Here is an 18,390-nt window from a genome sequence, read left to right on the forward strand (position 1 = left end):
CACCGACTGAGCCAGGTGCCCTAAGACCTACAATTCTTATATCTGCTGTACAGAAAGAAAACCAAGGTTCTGAGAGGGGCCACCAGGGCCGTGCTTTGCCGGGAAAGTCTTTAGTATGAGGGAGGACCTTTGTGAGCCCTGCCGCCCTCTGGGTATTCAATGTGTGGGCACACATTGAGGGGCAGATGAGTGGGAACGCAGACTCCAGTGGCCAAGTTTCCATCATGGACCCACACAAGTCCTGGCTAAGACCCATCCTTCTACTTGATGTGGTATCTGCCATTCAGGCCATGGCGTGGAGTCAGGTGCTCTGTCCACACCATGGGTCTTGCCTCCCATGAGATTCGAACACTGCTAGTCCTGTGGGTATGTCATCCACAGTGGTCCAGGCCCCTAACTGCCCCCCCACCCCCACCCTGCCGCAGGACCAGCTCAGCCGCCTCACTGTCCCCTCGCCTGCATGCTTGCCCCTCAGGCTGTTCTCCACGTAGCAGCCAGGGGATCTTTCTAGTGACCACCAGACCCTGGGAGCACTAGACTTAGGGCTCTTTAGGGGCTCCCCTGTCTCCTAGCCCACACCCGGTTCCTCCCTGGCCCATCGAGCTCTGGGGAAGGGGCCGCAGCCTCTCCTTCACCTGTAGCAGGGATGGGAGGGCCCTGGGGCCTGAGGAGGTGTGGGTATGGAGGGGGCAGATGGGGAGACTACAGGTGCACAGAAACCACAGGATACACGATGACCCTGGACGTGTGTGACGGAAGGGGGTTGGCTGCCTGAGCAAAGGATGTTCTGGCAGGCACTACTGGAGCCCCATGTTGCCTGTGGGGGTTAATCTGACCCAGCCAGAGACAATGGGGCAGAGGCCTCATTTTACCTCTGGAGGGTTGCTAATGATGGCCTTTAACGGCCATGCCTGGGAAGGGATGACCTCACTCCCGCCGCGCCCTAATGAGAGGAGGCTGGAGTCAGAGGCAGGCTGCTCCTGCATCACTATGGGACCTGCTTGGGCTTGTCCTGTCTGAGAAATGAGGGGGCCGTGTGTATGTGTGTGTGTGTGTGTGTGTGTGTGTGCGTGCATGTGCACGCACGCGGGCACATGCATATGTGTTTGGTCCTTCACAGGGCCAGAGAGAGAAGACTCCCAGCCCCACTGGGGAAGCAGGCCCTGAGTAAAAAGACTCAGGGCAGCAATGTAGGGAGCCTAGATTCTACTGTGACTCACTCTATGACCCCATCTAAGCCTCACTTCTCCTATTTGCGTGGGGTTGAGGGTAGTGGGATGATTCTGAGTCCTCCTGAGGCTCTCAGGTCTGCTGGGTATCAGGAGACTGATGGGACCAATCCCAGATCTTTGGGAGGAGGTGACAGGGCTGTGCTCAGGTGGGGTCCAGAACCAGCAGAGGAACTATGTCAGAGATCAGGACTCAGACACTCCACCAATGTGACCCAGGTTCCTGGGGTGTCCAGAGTTCAGTATGTTAGCATGTTCCCTCCAGGGACACCTGGCTCCAGCATCGGGCTTTCTGGCTTTGGCTAAGGGTTTTGGTGTAGGTGCTGGTGTTCCCAGCCACATGCAGACCCACGGACATGGAGGGCAGCCCTCATGCAGACTTGGTGTCAGCGAGCAGGACTGAATGTGCAAGGCCGTGGCGGGAGGGGAGGGGACACGTTCTGGCATGGGTTCACTGCTCGCCTCCATTCTGCCCTGTTCATGAGGGGTGACTACGTTTGCACCCTGGGGAGAGGCCCTTCGTGGGCGGCCCCCCTCCCAAGGGCTGCCTGCTCCTCCCCTAGGCTCAGAGCAGGACCACCCTAGGGAAATGCTCATTTGTCAGATGCCCTGGAGGGAGACTGCTTCATAGTGCTGCAAGTTCTTTCTCGTGTCCGGCCTTAGTCACTCTTGCTGTTGCACCTGATTCATTTATCAGAGGACAAGCTGAGGGCCCCATTATCCTTCCACCCAGCCTGACATCACCAGACTTCCCTCGGGCATGTTCCCACTCCTGAGATAGCCCAGCCCATACAGGAAATGGCTGCTGGATGAATGTGCCAGTGAGTGAGTGGCTCAGATCTCCCTCCCATGAGAAGGCTAGGAAGTGGCCAAGAAGTGAATGGGGGAGTTCCTGGGCCTGGGCTGAGATGGAGACAGAGACAGGAATCCAAAGGGAGGCAAACAGGGGGTCAGGAGGGGAGATGGGACTGGGGCACAGAGACTAAGCAGATCAACCTGAGAGCCAGTGTGTAGGAGCTCAGGGGACATTGGCATCAAGGGTCAGTGATGGCCTGGGACAGACAGGGCCCATGGGGGTACAGCACAGCCAAAACAGGGTAGAATAACAGGAACTCAGAGTGGAAGGTGAGACAGATTGGGGGACCATGAGGTAGGAACCTGGGAGCCAGGGTGGAGACAGCTGTCCAGAGTAAGCGTGGCCTAGCCCAAAGTCACAGAGTGAGGACCCAGAGTCCCAGCCACCTAGTTATGACCTGGCCCTCTGTCCCCACCAGAGGGAAGCAGAAGGGAACCACAGCCAGGCATATGGTGCTGAGGTGATTTCCTCAGATGGGGACACTGAGGGTCAGAGAGGCCACCTGGCCTGAGGTTGCACAGGATGTAAAGCCCCCGGGTCCTCCATTTGAGGAGCTGGATCAGGAGGCAATGCTGCTCCCACCCCCCACCCTGTGCCGGGGCACACTGGCACTACCAGGCACTTACTCGGCCTGTGGAGGGCCCAGCCCCCAGGCCAGCACCCGCGGGCTTCCCCAGCCCCGGCCAAGGGCAGCAGGAGGGAACAAAGGCCCAGTCTCTGCCTGCTCAGCCCCCACCCCCTTGCCTGCCCCTGGCACAGACGGACCAGGGCCCCGAGGGAGCCCAAGTGCAAAAGCAGCACCTGCCCCTTTGCCGAGGCTGCGAGACTCCCCTTCCCCCCTCCACAGGCCCACTGGCTGCACAAAGCATCCCCCATTTGAAAGATGGGAAAGCTGAGTGACAGGGGTGAGGAGCTGATAGCCGTATATCTGGGATTAGAACCTAGGTCCCTTTGCTTGAAGAACCTGCCCTCGACCACTCATCATATGCCTGAAGGCATGACTGTATTCTGGCTGAACATAACTCACAGGCAGAGATGGGGCAGAGACCAAAAAAGCAGTCTCCTGGACAGCCCAACTGGGAGTCTATAGAAAGGAGGCAAGTTGCTCTTCCCCATCCTACCTGCCTACACACCTGCCTGCCTACCTGGGGCCATCCCAGTGCTGGTCATAGTGGAAAGGGTAAAGCCAGATGAGAGGCAGAGATGAGGAAACGGAGTCAGCACTTAGTCCCTGACTAGGGCTCACTCAACCCAGCCAGAGGCAAAGGAAACATAAACCCTCTGGGAGCCTCCATTCCCCATCTGTAATATGCACCTATGTTGCCCACTGAGGGCCTCACACCCCCAGGCCACGGCCACCATCCTTCTCCAGGCCTATTCCCTCTTTCTTGCTCTGTGCTTCCACCCAGGCCCTGTTTTTGAGTCTCCAGTTGGGGGGGGCCTACCTGGTGGGTGGATGCTCCCTTGCTCTGAAGAAGTCAGACATGGCCAGTTCCTCCCTGTAGGGCCAGGCCCAGACCGGGAAGTGAACATAACATACTCGTTGGGTCCCAATCACACAGAAGAGCACTGCGTACCTGGGTGTGATTGGCTCTCCTTTTATAGAGATGGAAACTGAGGCTCAGGGAGGCTTGAGGGACCTGGGGCCACCCAGCTCAAGGAGCAAAGCAGTGCCGACCCACCACCAGGCAGGTTTTACATCCCACCGGCTTCCCAGGGACTGTGGGGCTGGGGGTTGGGAGCATAAGAAGGTGATACTTGCACATCCTCTGTTCCATGCACAAGAGCAGCAAGAGAAAATGTCAGGGCCCCAGGGCCCCTGGTCAGATCTGGGTGATGCCTGAGTGGACAGCCCTGAGCAATTCAGGGTGGGCAGAAGTCCAGCTATGTGACCTTGGTCCACAATTCCTGTCTGAGCCTCCATCTCCTGTCAACCAATTAGGAAAAGGCCACAGAGAAAGCCCTGAGGTCCCTGCCTGCAGTGCCTGAAGGCTGGGGAAATGCCACACCTCAGCTCCTCCCAGTGAGGCCTGGCTGCTCCTCCCAGTGAGGGCCTAGCAGACTTTGCACAGAGCAGGTGCTGGGATGTTGGCCACAGCCCCTGTCCTAGTCACCCCCCAGCCCAGGCCCAGCCCCTTAATGGACACAACAACTTGTTTTAAAGAAAAAATAATATTTATTTGCAATATAAACAAAGTCCCGTTGCTGGTTCGGGATATATATATATATGTATGTGTGTGTGTATATATATATGTAGGGTCACAAATTTTCCTTCATAAGATCATAAAGCAAAACTGGCCACCCTCTTGGCATACTTTCATTTACACAAATCTGATGCATCTTTCTGGATTTTTCTTTTTAAAAGTAAAAAAGAGAAAGAACCATGTACAGCATGGAAGCTTTTTGTCAATTTCTCGACTGTGGCAAGATTTTAATCTGCTGCCTTAAAGAATCCCTGAAAACCGCCCCATGAGGTAAGATGCAGTGGGGCAGAGTTTCCGCGACCTCACTCACACGCCAAGTGCCGGCTGCTCAGGGACCCCAGCCTGACCACTCACCTCTCCCTGGGTCCCTGCAGTCCTGACACCTGGAGGGACTGAGGCTGGAGAAGGAACAAAACTGGAGAAGATAACGGAATCCGTGGCTTTGTTCTGTGGATCCTAGGAAGGGGGTGGACAGAGCCCCACACCCCGTTCACTTGTCCATCCTCGCCCCTTCCGTCCCTGCCCTGGGATTGAAACGGGTGCGAGTTTCCTGGTAGTAGAAGGCATGGGCAAGATGAGTGCAGGGCAAGCTTCCAGGGGACAAGGGTGCTGGGAGTGGAGCTGGACCAAAGCAACAGCCAGGCGGAGGGACAGAGACTAGGAGGTAGGGCTGGGCCTCTACCACTGAAGCTTCCCCCAGCCGCTGCGCCTCCATTCTCAGTCACAAACAAACAGGGAGAGAGAGAGACAGAAGTAGTGGGTACGTAGGTATGGTATAGAAAGGGCCCAGAGCCCAGACCCTCCTACGGGCTGAGCCCAGAGGGCTAATGCTACTGCTTGGCAGTCCCCCCCGTGACCCTGCCTCCAGCAGGTAACGGCAGGGCCTCCCATCTCCTGCCTCAGGGGGGCTGCAGGGGCAGCTGGAGGGCAGAGAATGCAGAAGCCCCCCCCAGGGCAGCCCACCGATCATGCCTTGCAGAGGTCATCACAGGCAAGTGCAGTGCCACGGGGGCTGGGCCAAGAGACGTGTGCATGACTGGGGGGGGTCTGACACTAAGAGAGCAGCAAGCCACCCCTTCAAGAAGGACCTGCTGCAGAAGCGGAGGCTTCACACATGTGCAAAACGCATTTGGTCAAGATCAACACGGGGTTTGTCTTTTCCATTAAAAACAAAAACAAAAACCAAGAATTGCTTTTTGAAATAGGAAGAAAAACAAAAACTGAAACGTTTCTCTCTCTCGTAGGATCAAGGAAGGGATGAAATACTGGTTTGTACAACCCACTGTTGTATGTAGACTGAAAATAACACTTTTCATTAAAAAAGAAAAATCAGGAAGAGCTTGAACACTCGCCGTGCTCCAGGGAGCTTGAATTTACCTGCCCAAAGTAAAAAGTAAACTCAGGTCCGTGGATGTGTCTTTAAAAACTAGCCAAATCGGCTGGGCCGTTGGCTGATGGAGTACCCTGGGACAAGGATGAGGCCCTGCTGGACTCCCGAGGCCGTGTGTCCCAGAGCTCAGGGCCTCTCCAGAAAGTCCTGCAGAGAGAGGCCTTGCTGTGGTTTCTGCCCTGCCCAGGGCGGCGAGGGAAGCTCGGTCACCCACCAGCCGGGGCCTCTGGGCACGGGCCATGTCCCACGATGTCTGGGTTCCGGCCGGACACAGCAGGAGTGGGCAGCCCACCTGGCCCAAGGTGGGGTCGGGAGGGGCCGGCCCCACCCACCTGTGCCCCGGCCTCACGTGGACTCAAGGGTGTTGAGTGGGAACAGGTTGTGGTTGGTGGGCGTGGAGAAGTAGAGCTGCTCGCTGGGGGTGTGGTTATCGCATGGGCTGCTCAGCCCCAGCGTCCGCTCGAAGTCCAACAGCTGCCCCATAAAGTTGAAGTTGGGCGAGATGTTGGACTTTTTCCTCTTGACAAAGTCGTAGGCGTCATTGAGTGACAGGTTCATCTTCTGCATCAGGTAAGCCACGGTGACCGTCACCGAGCGGCTGATCCCTGCTAGGCAGTGCACCAGGACACCACACTTCTTGGAGCGGGCCTCGTCTGAAACACACAAGCATGGGTCATGGAGGTGCCTCCTCCAGGGAGTAAGAGGTGGAGCAGAGGCACAGAGGGTGGCATGGCCACTGGCTGGTGCTGCCTGACTCTTGAGGGACCTGGTGAAGTCCCACACGAGCAGAACAGCAACTTGGTGTGGAAGTCAAGAGTGTGACTGTGGAGTCACCTTCAAGTCACTGGACATCTCTGTGCCTCAGTTTCCTCATCTATAAAATGGGCCCCCTTGTTCAGTGCTCGTATAAGGAGCTGAGCCAAGAAAGGGCTCCACAAACACCAGCACCAGTGATGGCTGTGGTCACGGCGAGTCCTGCTGCTGCTACAGCTGAGTATGCAGCCTGTGCTGAGGGTGTCACCCGTGTCCTCTCAGGCCATCTGCACCACGGTTAGCAAGTTCATTTTATAAATGAGGACACAGACGCAAAGACAAAGTGACCAGCCCAAGGCCACACAGAGGCTCCTCCTAACGCACAGTACACACAGTCAGCCCGTGACCCGGCGGTGGGGGCTGAGCTTGCTCTCCTGGTGCAGCTCCCATGAGTACCCCTTGACAGCCTCCTGGGAAACAGGCCGAGGGAAGCCCTCAATAGGGAATCGGGGGCCCAGCCCTACACTCAGTTCTGCCCCATCCCCAGTTCCTTAGCCTTACCGGTGAATAGCCAGGGGCTGGGAGGAAGGGCACACTTGAGGCTTCACAAGTGAGGTTTGCTTAAGTGCAGCCCACCCGCCTCACTTACTAGATTTCTCCCAGCAGGCACACACGTCAGTAACATCTCCCCCCACAGCCAGCCAGCTTCAGCCAACCCACCCAGCTTCCCAGGCACCTCCACTGACATACAGTAGGAGCTCAATAAATACCGGTGGAGCCACTGAACAACTCAGTCCTGTCATCCCTCCTCCCCTAGGCCCTAGGGTAGCAGCCCCTCTCTGTGCCAAAGATGTAGATTAACAGAGGCAGCCCTCTGGAGACCTCAAGGTCACCACCTCTCTGATTCTAAGACCATTGGGAGCCAGGCACACAGGCGGTGCTAAATCAGTGCACTCGCACAAGATGACACGCAGGTTCACAAGCTGTTCCGCTTCTGGCGTTCACTCCCTCTGGCCTGGCAGAGCTTCCTCTCCTCACCCCCATGAGGGTACCCAGGGCTCAGCATGGGTAGATTCAGGGACTGACTAGGGACAAGACTAGCAGGGGAAGAGACAGATTTTGTGGCTTTGCGCAGAATCCTGTGGTCTGACCTTGAGACTTGGGGCTAAAGGGGTGGTGGAGATGAGGCTCCAGTGGTGACACACCAGGATATGGGGAACGTCTGGCCCCCAAACCCACTCCTGGGTGATCCAAAGTGAAACTGCTTCCGCTGGCTTTATTTTTAGCACTCTCAGGGTGTGGCTGAGCAGTGTGGGGGCTGGGGCTTGGTCCTATCCCACTGAGTCCTAGGGGATGCCTGGGCCTCTATTCCTTCACATGTGTTCCCCCACCCCTACACCCCCAGATGCAGAGGGGCCTTCAAGAAGGATAAAGACATCCATGAGCCAGGCTCAGCCCTGGGAGTCTGTCTGTCTGCGGGTCCCCTTCTCCCCTCCCCTTTCTCAGTGAGGGAGAGCGAATGCTCAGGCGGCATCCACATACGGTGACCCGGCTGGCTGCGTTCTGGGCAGAGCTGGGAAGCTCCCTAAGGCCCGGTCACAGCCCCTCCCCCAGGCCTCAGCTTCCTTCCTTCCTCCTAGCCAGGCACCTAGTTTTGGTTCCCAGTAAGCGGATGAGGCGGGGAAGCCTCCCACTTCCTGTTATTAAAGCTAGCCCAGCCCAGCTGACAGCAAAACGCCCTCCACTGGACACGGCTGCCGGCAGGAGAGGACTGTCCGGGCTACCTCCCCTCTGCCATTGGAGGCTGGGCAGAAACATGGGGTCACTGGGCTCAGAGAACCAAGGGTTTACGTACACCCTGATCTTATATCCCTTCCCCACACCCTGGGAAGAGCCACGGCCGAGAACATGACCTGTAGTTTAACAGCCTCCAGCTGGCCATGGAGGAAGCAGGATGGGGAGGTCAAAGATAAGGCAACTTGTGGAGCTTGAGTCAGCTGGGGATGCAGGAGGCTGAGGGCTCTAAGCCAAACAGCAGAATTGCCGAATGCTCTAGAGGAGGGCCTCTACACTCCAAGCAAGCCCCCTAAGTTGCTGGAAGCATCCAAGGCCCCACCAAGTCAATCTGGGTCACCACATTCCAAAAGCTGCCTGTTTGGGGTAGGCCTTTGGCTTCAGGGCCACCCTTCAGCCCCTTTGGGTACAAAATAAAGCCCAAAGAGGCACCGTGACAGCCCCCTCCTGGAGAGACATGTGTGCTGAGGCGTGATGCAGAGCGAGCAAGACCCGTGGGAGGCCTGAGAGCTGCGGTGTTTCAGCGAGCCAAGCCCAAAACAGCAGAGCCAGAAAAACACAAGCTGGACAGTAGAGTCCACGGGGTGCTATCAGCTGCGGGGAGCCCAGGACTGGGGGAACCGAGGGCCTCGGTGACTCACAGAAGGCACGGGTTCACCCATGGGCAAACGTTGGCACATGCAGGACACACACAGGCTCCGACAGGCCCAGAGGTACCCAGTCGGGCGCGGGTGACACCCAAGTCCTGTACACACCTTGACGCACCTGCCCATCCACCCTGCCCAGAGCACAGCAACACCTACCAATGAAGCTGATGGCCTCGGGGAAGAACTGGGAGAGGTTCTGGCTCCAGTGGTCAGAGATGGGGATCTGCTTGTAGGTGAACTCGCCACCGTGCTCAAAGGCGTTAGGCAGGTTAGGCGTGACGTTGAGGATATACTTGATGCCGTACTTGCCGAGCACGTCCAGGTTAGTGGAGTCCTTGGCGCAGCCGAGGTAGAGGTAGGGCAGGATCTGGACGGGGAAGGCCGGTTGGCTGGATGGCACAGGGCTGCCGTCCGACTCAGTGGCACTGCTGGGCAACTCTCGGTCTGACTCTCCATCTGAGCAGTCAGAGCTAATCCGCAGGCCCCCCAGGCCCAGCACTGAGGTGGGTGGTGAGCCACTTGGTGAGGACGAGCTGTCCACGTTGGTCTCGCAATGCTCTGAATATTCTGTCTGGAACTTGTTGAAACCACCTGTGGCCAGAATGAGAGGCCCTGGGTGAGAGACTGCCCATGCCACTGGCCAATGCCCTCAGACCAATGGGGTGCACGAGACCAAAGATGGCCAGAGCTCCCCATGTCAAGCACCGTAACACAACAGCCAACATGCGCCAGGCCAAGTCTGTTACACATGTACTTTCTCCTGTGTTCTCTATATCTATCCTATGACCCACTGGACAGAATGGGAAACTGAGGCCTCAGGAGGTGAAGTAACATGCCTGAGCTCCATTCCCTTACCCATAGGCTTCAGAGCCCCAGCCATATCACCAGCTTTAGGCCACTTAAGGCAGGGCCCCAGCTCATTCATCTTCCACAGTTCCCATGCATACCTGGCACCCACGGGTGCTCAATAACTGCTAAATGGTAAAGGAAAGCAGACAACCCCATCTCGGGTCAGCACCTGTGTGTTTGCAAGCCCCTCTTACAGATGAGACTGCTAGGGCTTGTGCTGCGTCTAGGTCAGTCGGGCACAGAGGGCCTGGGCCTCTGGACTGGGAGTCCAGTGCCTGCCACCCACCCCAACAGTCAGAAAGGGCAGTGTGAAATCTTGGTTGGCCCTTTCCCCCAACAGTAGCAAGTTCGTAAAAGGGGTCCCAAACTCCACCTTTCTCCCTTAGAACGCAAGACCCCCAGCCTTGGAAACACAGAGGGGGAGGGCTGCGGGGGCTTTACAGAGAGATGTAGGGAACGTCTTGCAGCCAGGCATGGGCCCTGCGCCCGAGGGTGCTGCAGGCCTCCCCTCCCCGCCTGCCCGCCTGCTGCCAGCGAGAGGCCATTTTGGAATGTTAATTGGAAACACCGGCTGCAGCCACTCGCCCCCCAGCTACCTCCCCCTTCCACAAGTTCTAGGGCAGGAGGCTGGGGATTCGGGGGTCCTGGAAAGCCAGGGAAAGGGACACTGCTTATAGACCTGCCCCCAGTGGCCGAGTCCTCATGGAGTGAGACCAATGTCGAGATGCCCAGAGTCCCCCAACCCAAGCAGTCCCTATACCTTGGGGGTGTGGATAATGCTGCCAGAGACTCCCCTAGCCTGACCCTGGTCTTCCAGGACACGCATTCTAGATTGGAGGAGCTGGACCTGGGTGCCCGGTGGCCTTTCGGGTCCCAGAGAAGGCCCTTTCCTCTTCTGAGGGGCTCACCGGGACACTGGCCGCTGCCATGGCCCCAACAACAGGGGGAGAGAGGAAAATAAAAAAGGGAAAGCCCAAGCCAGGAAAAGTTTGTCCGGCCCACTAGATTCGTGCCGAGAAGGCGGTGCAGAGGCGACCCCCGTGCCAGCCTAAGCGCTCACTGCGGGGGCCGGGCTCCCGGTAGAGGCAGATGCGGGCCAGGGGCGACGTGGCGCCGGCCGGGCAGGCGAAGCGCAGGGAGAGAAAGTAGCCTCCGGCGGGGGCGTCAGGGAGCCGCGGGAGGGCCCCAATCCCGGACAGGGGTCTCAGTGCTGCTCTCACCTTGGAGGTAGTAGGCCTGGCAGCCGTCGTCGCGCAGCTTTTGCAGGAGCAGGCCAAGCACTGAGGCAGGAGCGCCGGGCTCTGGCTGCCATTCGGCCGTGGCCTCGTCGTAGAGCAGCACGGTGGCCGCCTTGCAGCGCGTGGCGAAGCGCTCCTTGTCGGCGTGGTTGGGGATGATGGAGCGGATGGGCAGGTTGCCCTTGCGCAGGCGGCGCAGCATGAGGCCCGGGATGGCCAGGTTGATGGCCGTCTCGATGTGCGACGACTCGAAGAGCTCATGCGGCCGGCAGTCGAGCAGCAGCAGGGACGCGCCGCCGCGCGCCTCCAGCTCCTCCTGCAGCCACTCGGCGCTCTTGCAGGGCATGGCCCCCGCACCCGTCGCAGCTCCCGCGCCGGTGCTAGCGCCGGACCCGGACCCCGCACCGGGCTCCGACCCCGCCCCGGTGTCCCCAGCAGCCGACGCCCCCGAGGCCGACATGTGCGCCCGCGCTGGGGGGCCGCGGAGCTGGTTACTCNGGCGCCGCGCCGCCGCCGCCGCCCCTCCCCACAGAGTACGGGGGCGCGCTCGCGGCCCCGTGCGCCCGGAGACCTGCGCCTGCCTGGGCCCTCGCCCTGCCTCAGCCTGGAACTGGCTATGACCCGCCTGGGAGTGCCCTGCCAAGACCTTTCCCCCTAAGCCCGCGCTCCCAGGTCTTCCGAGTCCTACCTTAAAGGGCTGCCCTAGGGGCTTCCTGCGCCTATCATCCCCTCCCCACTTTCACTGAAGCAGAGTCTCCCCAAGGATGGGGCGGTGGGGGGGCGGGGGGGGCAGTCACGCTGAGCCAACCTCCTCCACTCCTGTCTATCAACCCCATTCATTTATTTTCTCAGTGAGTTCATTCAACAACTGGAAACTGAACGCCTACTACGTGCCAGGCACTGTGCTTAGGAGGTCACCGCTTCACGCGACTGCCTAGTCCTTATGATGTCCATAGGCTCCGCGACCTGAAAGGGGGTCTTACCCCAGCAGGCCTGATGGGGAATCAGCAACCAGGGAACGGGCAGAGTAGGAGGACCCAGGGCCGTTCCACACTCCGCGGGCAAGAGTTGGAGAAATCCTGGAAAGGACCAGCCCTGGGAAGAAAGAGCGAGCCCTTTAAGAGAGCTTTACAAGCGGGGAGGTGACAGGCGCCGAGTGAAGCGCCACGTGACTTTTTCACTGGGGAGGGTGGGACAGGGAGCTCTCCTTTATCATCAGCTCTACCTCTTCAACCTCCTTCCCAATGTACCAATCAAGTTTCGCGGTAGGCGGGAGTGCGTCGCGCAGATGGCCAATCGTGACCGAAGGAGGTGGCTGGGAAGGGAGGCGGGGACTCATCACCCGTTCCACCCAGCGCGGAGAAGTGGGCGGAGTCTCCGCGAGCGCGGTGTATCGGCTCGCAGGAGGGCGGGGCGGAGGAGGTGAATGGAGCTGCAGGTAGCGTTGGAACAAAGCGTTTTGACTCGAGCGGCGCGCGTGCGCAATGCCCGCCGCGCTTTCCCTACCGAGCCGGTGTCCTCTGCCCCGGGAGGGAAGTAGCGGCCAGGCCCCGCTGTCCGCCCGATCCGCTCCCTGCGGGCGGAGTGTCCCAACTTCCCTGCGGCTTAACCCTCTCACTCTGCCCGAGGCTGGCAAACAGCCACTTTGCCTCTACCTATCCCTTGTTGGGGGGAGTCGGGGTCAGAGGCGGGGCCGGAGGTGCCTGAGATTTCCTGAAGGGAGGGCCTCTGGAACCCGGAGGATTTGAGCTTTCCGCTGACAGGAAGGCATGAAGAGGGGCGGCCCTAGAGCAGTCCCCGCTTCCCCCAGTCTTCCATGTGGACGTTGAAGGGTTTCCCGAGCCACAGGGCTGTGTCGCAAAGGAGCAGAGGTCTTTCTCTCAGTCACACTCCAGAAACTTCAGACCATTGCAGCCAGAGATGGTCTTACCACCCGGGATACCTTGGCCAGGAGGTGAAAGGAGAATCGTGTCTCTGGCCTCTGCCCAGGGTTGTCCNNNNCTGCTTCCTTGGGGTCCTAGGACCTGTGGAAAAGCCTCAAGGGCCTGAGAAGCCCAGACCAGACTCTGCCCTGCCACTTGCTGATGAGTTGTGACTGTGGTTCTCACCCCTGAGCCTCAGTTTCCTGGATTATAGGGAAGTGCTGGTTTGGATGGAGCCCAGCAAGCCCATGGCAGATCTGTCCAGCTGTGAGGGACTTCTCTGGGGGAGGGCCCTTGGCTGGCAGTCCAGGTGTTGGCTGTTGGAGATGGAGGCCACGAGTGAGAAAGAAGGTTGAGCGGACCACCAGCTGAGGGGACCTGCTGGCTGGTGACATTCCTCAGCGGGCTTGTTGAGGGCTTACTGGAGCTTCAGGCACACAGCAGTATCTGAGGAGAAAATTGGTCTCTGCTCTCACTAGTGGGGGCACAACTGAAATGGGGAGCTCCGGTGTGTCCCCAAGGTCCCTGTCGCCCCCCATGGAGGAGAAAGAACCTCCCCGGATAGAGGAAAGGCGGCCCTGCCACCCCTCCAATTAACTTGTGATGGCTCCCTTGCCTCCCCCTCAGGACCGCTCCAGGGGGTACCCAAACGCTAGAGGAGAGACCTGTGAGGACCCGGGTGTGGAAATGGAGAAACTCTCCGGGAGGTGGGGGCATCCTCCAGCAGGGATGTAAGAGGCAGGGTTCTGATGCATACAGGAGGAGGGGGGCACCTGAGAGAGGGTGACATTAAAAGCAAAGGAGTGGAAGAGAATTAGCATGGCTGTATAGGCTGCCATGTGTGGGGGTGTGTGGGCCCCGTCACTCAGGGAGGAGCCTTGGTTCCTGAGTGGGAGCCCCGCCTCCAGTCTTGACCGACTATGCATAAAGTGGAGTAGGGCAGGGACGTCCTGGGTGTATGTGTATGTGTATGTGTATGTGTGTGCATGTGTGTGCAAGGGGGGGAATGCAGAACCCTCTGACTTACAGAGCGTAGCAGAAACTTGCCCTTGTTCAGGCAGCAAGAGACCAGAAATGCCTCTGCCAGGACCTTGCCCTTTAACAGTGAGCCTCCCTCAAGAATGCTGGGAAAGGGTACCTGGAAGAGGGAGCCTGGTGCCCTGGGCAAGGTCTTGGGATCAAAGACATTCCTCCTCTTCAGGAATGTGGCCTTTCCTGCCCTTCAGGGTTCAGGCCCTCCCTGTAGCCCCCAGGAGAGGTGCTGCACCTCCCTTCTTCCCCTCTCACCAGGGTCTCCCTGAGGGCCAGTGTGGGGGCTGGGCCCCCAGAACCTCTGGGTTCCTGGGGGGTGAGCTGGTCTCAGGAGAGGAACTGCAGGTGGGGTATGTTTGAGCTCTCAGAAGGCCGTCCCTTTTTCCCACACACCTCCAGGCCTTTGCACACATTTTTTGACCTCACCTTTGCCTGCCTTCTAGAAGATCCCAGTTCAGGTGTCACTCTCAGGGAGGCCTCCTCTGATCCTCCAGGCTAGAATTACCCCCCTGCTCGGTGGCCCTGGGATCCCTGCCCTCATCTTTGCTCTGGAATCTATCACTGTCACTGTTCAACACTCCCCACCAGCCTTTCTCCCTTTGGACACCCAATGGCATGTCTACCTCTCCTCAAGACCATTCTTCCTCCCGCCATCTGTCTCATCCCTGTTCCTCCGAGGTGCCAGGCCTAAGTCCATGAGGCGTGTTTGCAGCTACCTTCCCTGTCTGCACGTCTACATATAGTCCAGCCCCAGAAGCACAGGGAAGGGGCCTTCTCAGCAGGGCAAGGCTTGGCTACCACAGTGGGACATTTGATGTGAATTGAGCAGATATGAACGGATATGCACTTGCCCCCCCCACGCAAATTCACATGGCTTGGTAACCCAGGAACTATGTCACCAAGAATAATTTAAGTATCTTGGAAGCAAACTTTCCTTTTTCCACTGGTGCTCATAGATTTCTTAGAGACAGGCCAACATTTTTTTTTAAGTTTATTTATTTTGAGAGAGAATGTGGCGGGGGGAGAGAGAGAGAGAATCTCAAGCAGACTCCACTCTGTCAGCACGAAGCCCAGCGCAGGGCTTGAACCCATGAACTGGGAGATCATGGGCCAATACGTTTTGAACAGCATATGCCAGAGTGCAAGGAAGGTGGGGTGTGGGGGGTCAGTTCCTTGCCCTCCTGGCCTAAGAAGGCTAACACAAATTTAGGGTGAGCTCCTGCTTGCTTCCAGGAGGGCATAAGGATGGATTTCACATCCCACCATGAGAGCTGAGCAGGGGCTGGGGAGAGAGCCGAGCACTCCAGCCCAACTGAGGGTCACTGTGCTTGTCCCCGAACCTTGGGACAGCTTCTTCTCCATCCCTTGGTGGGGTGCCTGTGTGGCCTGTAGTCAGAACGGGTAAGAAGGGAACTGGGCAAGGCCCCGGCAACTCCCCTGCCCTGGACAGAACTCTTGCTGTGCAGTCCTGTGCTTGTACGTGTACACACACCCACGCAAGGACACACACTGTACAGACCTATGCTGTATCATATCCTCACAAGCATAGATGTGTGTGTGCAGAAGTACACAATACATGTGGACACACATAGACTCTGCCTGTCGGGGCACTTGCCGCTCTTACTGGACGTAGCCTGGAAGGGTTCTTACAGGCCGGGAGAATCTGCACTCCCCTCCCCAGCCCTCCAGTCACCTGGGCTCACCCTGTCCTATTGGCTATTGCTAGGGTCTCTTGCGGTGACAAGTTCTGAATGGCACCATTTTGCTGCTGCCTTCCTTCTAGCGGGGAGCTGCAGGGCCCTGGGTGATGGCAGTGCAGCATGGGGAAGCTGTGGCCGGGACGGCGCTAGCATTGGGGAGCCACGTGCCTATTCATCCTCCCCCTGCCCTGCCCAGGTGTGTGGGCCAGAGGGGTGGGAGCACAGGGCCCTGGGGAGCAGGTGGGAGAGGGTCACACCCAGGATAAGCAGAGAACAAGACCCGGCAGGATGAAACTCCCCAAGGCTGCCTGGAGAAGGCAAAGGGGAAGAAGTGAGGAGAGCCAGGCCGCCGTGGAACCTCCCCACCATTCATGCTCAGACGTTTCCGAGCACCTGCTCTGGGCCAGGGAGTGTGCAGGCAAGGCAACTGGGACCAGAGAGGGGAGCTGGGCCAAGGTAATTCTTCCCTCTCCCTGCTCCCCACTCAGCGGGAGCAGGCCCTCAGCCCACCTCCCCATGTGGATCCCCGTGGCTCACTTGAGAGTGTGCCTCTCCCAGCTGCATACCCAGCCCACTGGGGCCAACCTTAGGAGAGAGACTACAGGACACAAACACAGGGCTCTGCCTTACTTTGTCCCTGGCAGGCATTACTAGTCAATCACAGCACTTTCTCCTGCTGAGCCATTCTCTGGCCTCAAAACCCTTCCAAGCAGGCATGACCAGCTGATTGGCTGTGGTAGGCAAGGGAGATAAAACCTATTTGCTAAGGCTTAAATACACAGCCAGACCAGCCATGGCCTCTCTGTCCTCAGCCCCAGCTCACTTCACCCTGACCTCCCCCTGCTCCCTACTCTGTGCCCAGACACAACACCTCTGCTTCCACACACTTCCTCATTCCACACCCCACCCTCTGAAATCATCTCCAGCTTCTGAGGGGCCTCAGCGTCAGGAAGCCTGCCCTGCCTGATCTCAGCGGAGTCTGCTCCTTCTTCTGGTCCTCCCCGTGTATTTTCTGCCCTCTCCCCACTTAAGGGCAGGTCAGCCTGCAAGGATCTGTGGTACAGCAGGTCCAGCCATGGAGCCTCACCTGTGACCTCACCTATGTGAGCTCCTCTTTCATCACTGGGGTCCCCCTGTGGTCACCCAGAGTCCTGGGGCCCAACCATGCCTTCCTCGTGGCCCCGCCCTCCCTCTCTTCCAAGCTCTCCCCAGCATGAGGGCTCCCTTAAGGGAGATGGGGTTCTACTGAGCTGCTCTCTTTTCAGGGCTGATTTGGGATTGATGTCAAGCAGGCCTGCTTTCTGTCCTGGCACAAAGCCACACCTTGTGCTGCCCTCATCCTATGGCAGCTTTCACATCCTCAGCCCTGCGTGCAGCAAGATTCTTCAGTGAGGAGCCCAGGGCTTGTCTGTTCTACAGGTGGGGAAGCTGAGGCCTAGGAAGGGAAATGTCTTGCCCAAGGGCCTGACTGCAGGCCCAGCCAGTTACTCACTTACCCCTTGGGCCTGGGGTGAGTCATGGTGGCCCAGGTGATGGGAAGGAAACACATAAACACGGGGAAGTGGGAAGGGCAATCTTGGAGACAGGAGTTAGTGCTCCCTGGGACTCCCAGCTATGAGCTGCCACACACAGGCCCCAGTGGGCTTACTGGGCAGGTGCACGCCTGACAGTCTCAAACCCTCTTCCTTCTGGCTGAGTGTCCAGGCTTTGCATCAGCTCTGGAAAGGCTGTCAACACATTTGACAGATGGGGACACTGAGGCCCATGGTTACCACTCAAGCTGTGGCAGTGGGCTGGGCCCCAGACTAAGAACCCAGAGCTCCTTTCCCCCAGGTGAGGGGTTCCCAGCTGGCTCTTATTATGGCTCTAGGCCCCTGTAGGAGGAGCCCAAGCATGGCCCACAGGGAGCCCTTGCTTTACCTGCTCTTCCCCATTCCTGGGGTGGAAGGGGGCCAAGGCCAGCAGGGTGGGGGACTGATGGGAGGGGGGAGGCATGTGCAGCTATTCACCCCCAAAGAGAGGGGGCTATATCTTATAGCACATAGCTTATGTGCTATTAAACGCTCTTTCCACTTCCATGGCATACTTGGCCAATCCATGGCACAGTTTCAGATCTGCCTTCCCAGGCCCTCCTACTTCTCCCTGGTCCATCTTCCCAGCCTCCTTCCCAGCCCCTACTCCATTCGCCACATGGCAACCAGAGGAATCTTTTGAGAATGTGAATCAGACTTGGCCTCCTTCTGCTCTAGAGCTTCCCACTGTCCTGGCAAAGTCCCAGCTCCTCACTGTGGCCAGTGTGGCCCTTGATGGTGTGGCTCTGCCCCTCTCTCCACCTCCCTGCCTCTTCTCAGGGCCCGAGATTCTCTGACAGCCCCCACTCTCCCAGCCCAGCCCTGTCCCTGTGTTGTCCTCCTGTTCTGTGTTTAGGGCCTTTGCACTCGCTTGTCCCTCTGCTGGAAACCTCCTCCTCCAGCTCTTGCCTTTAGATGCCTTCTTACCCTTCTCCCCAAACCCATTTGTCCTCCAGAGCCAGGGTGGGCATCTAGGAAGTGGGTGGGCCAACACTGGAATGCCCCTCTCCTTCTAGACTTTGTGTTGTCAGCCCCAAGCTGATGGCCCTATGATTTAAAATGGCTTTGGCTCTCCCCTGCATGCTGGATGGTTCTGGAAGCCTCTCACTTCCATTTCTCACTTGGGCGTCAGCCTGTCCTGCATGACCTGCCGAGTCACTCAGTGGGATCAACTGGAGCCAGAAGAGGCTCCTTGCCATGGAGGG

At 58.3% G+C, this 18,390-nt stretch overlaps 1 protein-coding gene across 1 annotated transcript; it reads right to left on the reverse strand.

Annotated features, from left to right (window-relative positions):
- Window positions 1-4,244: 4,244 nt before the first annotated feature.
- Window positions 4,245-11,447, reverse strand: DUSP7 (dual specificity phosphatase 7). The gene is made up of 3 exons (XM_077763406.1): window positions 10,943-11,447; window positions 9,030-9,464; window positions 4,245-6,332 (listed from the first exon to the last, which is right to left on the reverse strand). The coding sequence occupies exons 1-3, from the start codon at window positions 11,418-11,420 to the stop codon at window positions 6,025-6,027; spliced, it is 1,221 nt and encodes a 406-aa protein (XP_077619532.1). The 5' UTR covers window positions 11,421-11,447; the 3' UTR covers window positions 4,245-6,024.
- Between the last annotated feature and the right edge of the window lie 6,943 nt (window positions 11,448-18,390).

The sequence above is a fragment of the Crocuta crocuta genome, unplaced genomic scaffold (genome assembly GCF_008692635.1).
Source record: "Crocuta crocuta isolate KB4526 unplaced genomic scaffold, BGI_CrCroc_1.0 scaffold1079, whole genome shotgun sequence".
Taxonomy (NCBI): Eukaryota; Metazoa; Chordata; class Mammalia; order Carnivora; family Hyaenidae; genus Crocuta; species Crocuta crocuta.

Excerpts from the sequence above, each read along its gene's own strand:
- DUSP7 (XM_077763406.1), bottom strand. The coding sequence starts at position 11,420 with ATGTCGGCCTCGGGGGCGTCGGCTGCTGGGGACACCGGGGCGGGGTCG. Across the intron at positions 9,465-10,942 it reads CCAGGCCTACTACCTCCAAG|GTGGTTTCAACAAGTTCCAG; the intron begins GTGAGAGCAGCA and ends TTCTGGCCACAG. Across the intron at positions 6,333-9,029 it reads CGAGGCCATCAGCTTCATTG|ACGAGGCCCGCTCCAAGAAG; the intron begins GTAGGTGTTGCT and ends TGTGTGTTTCAG.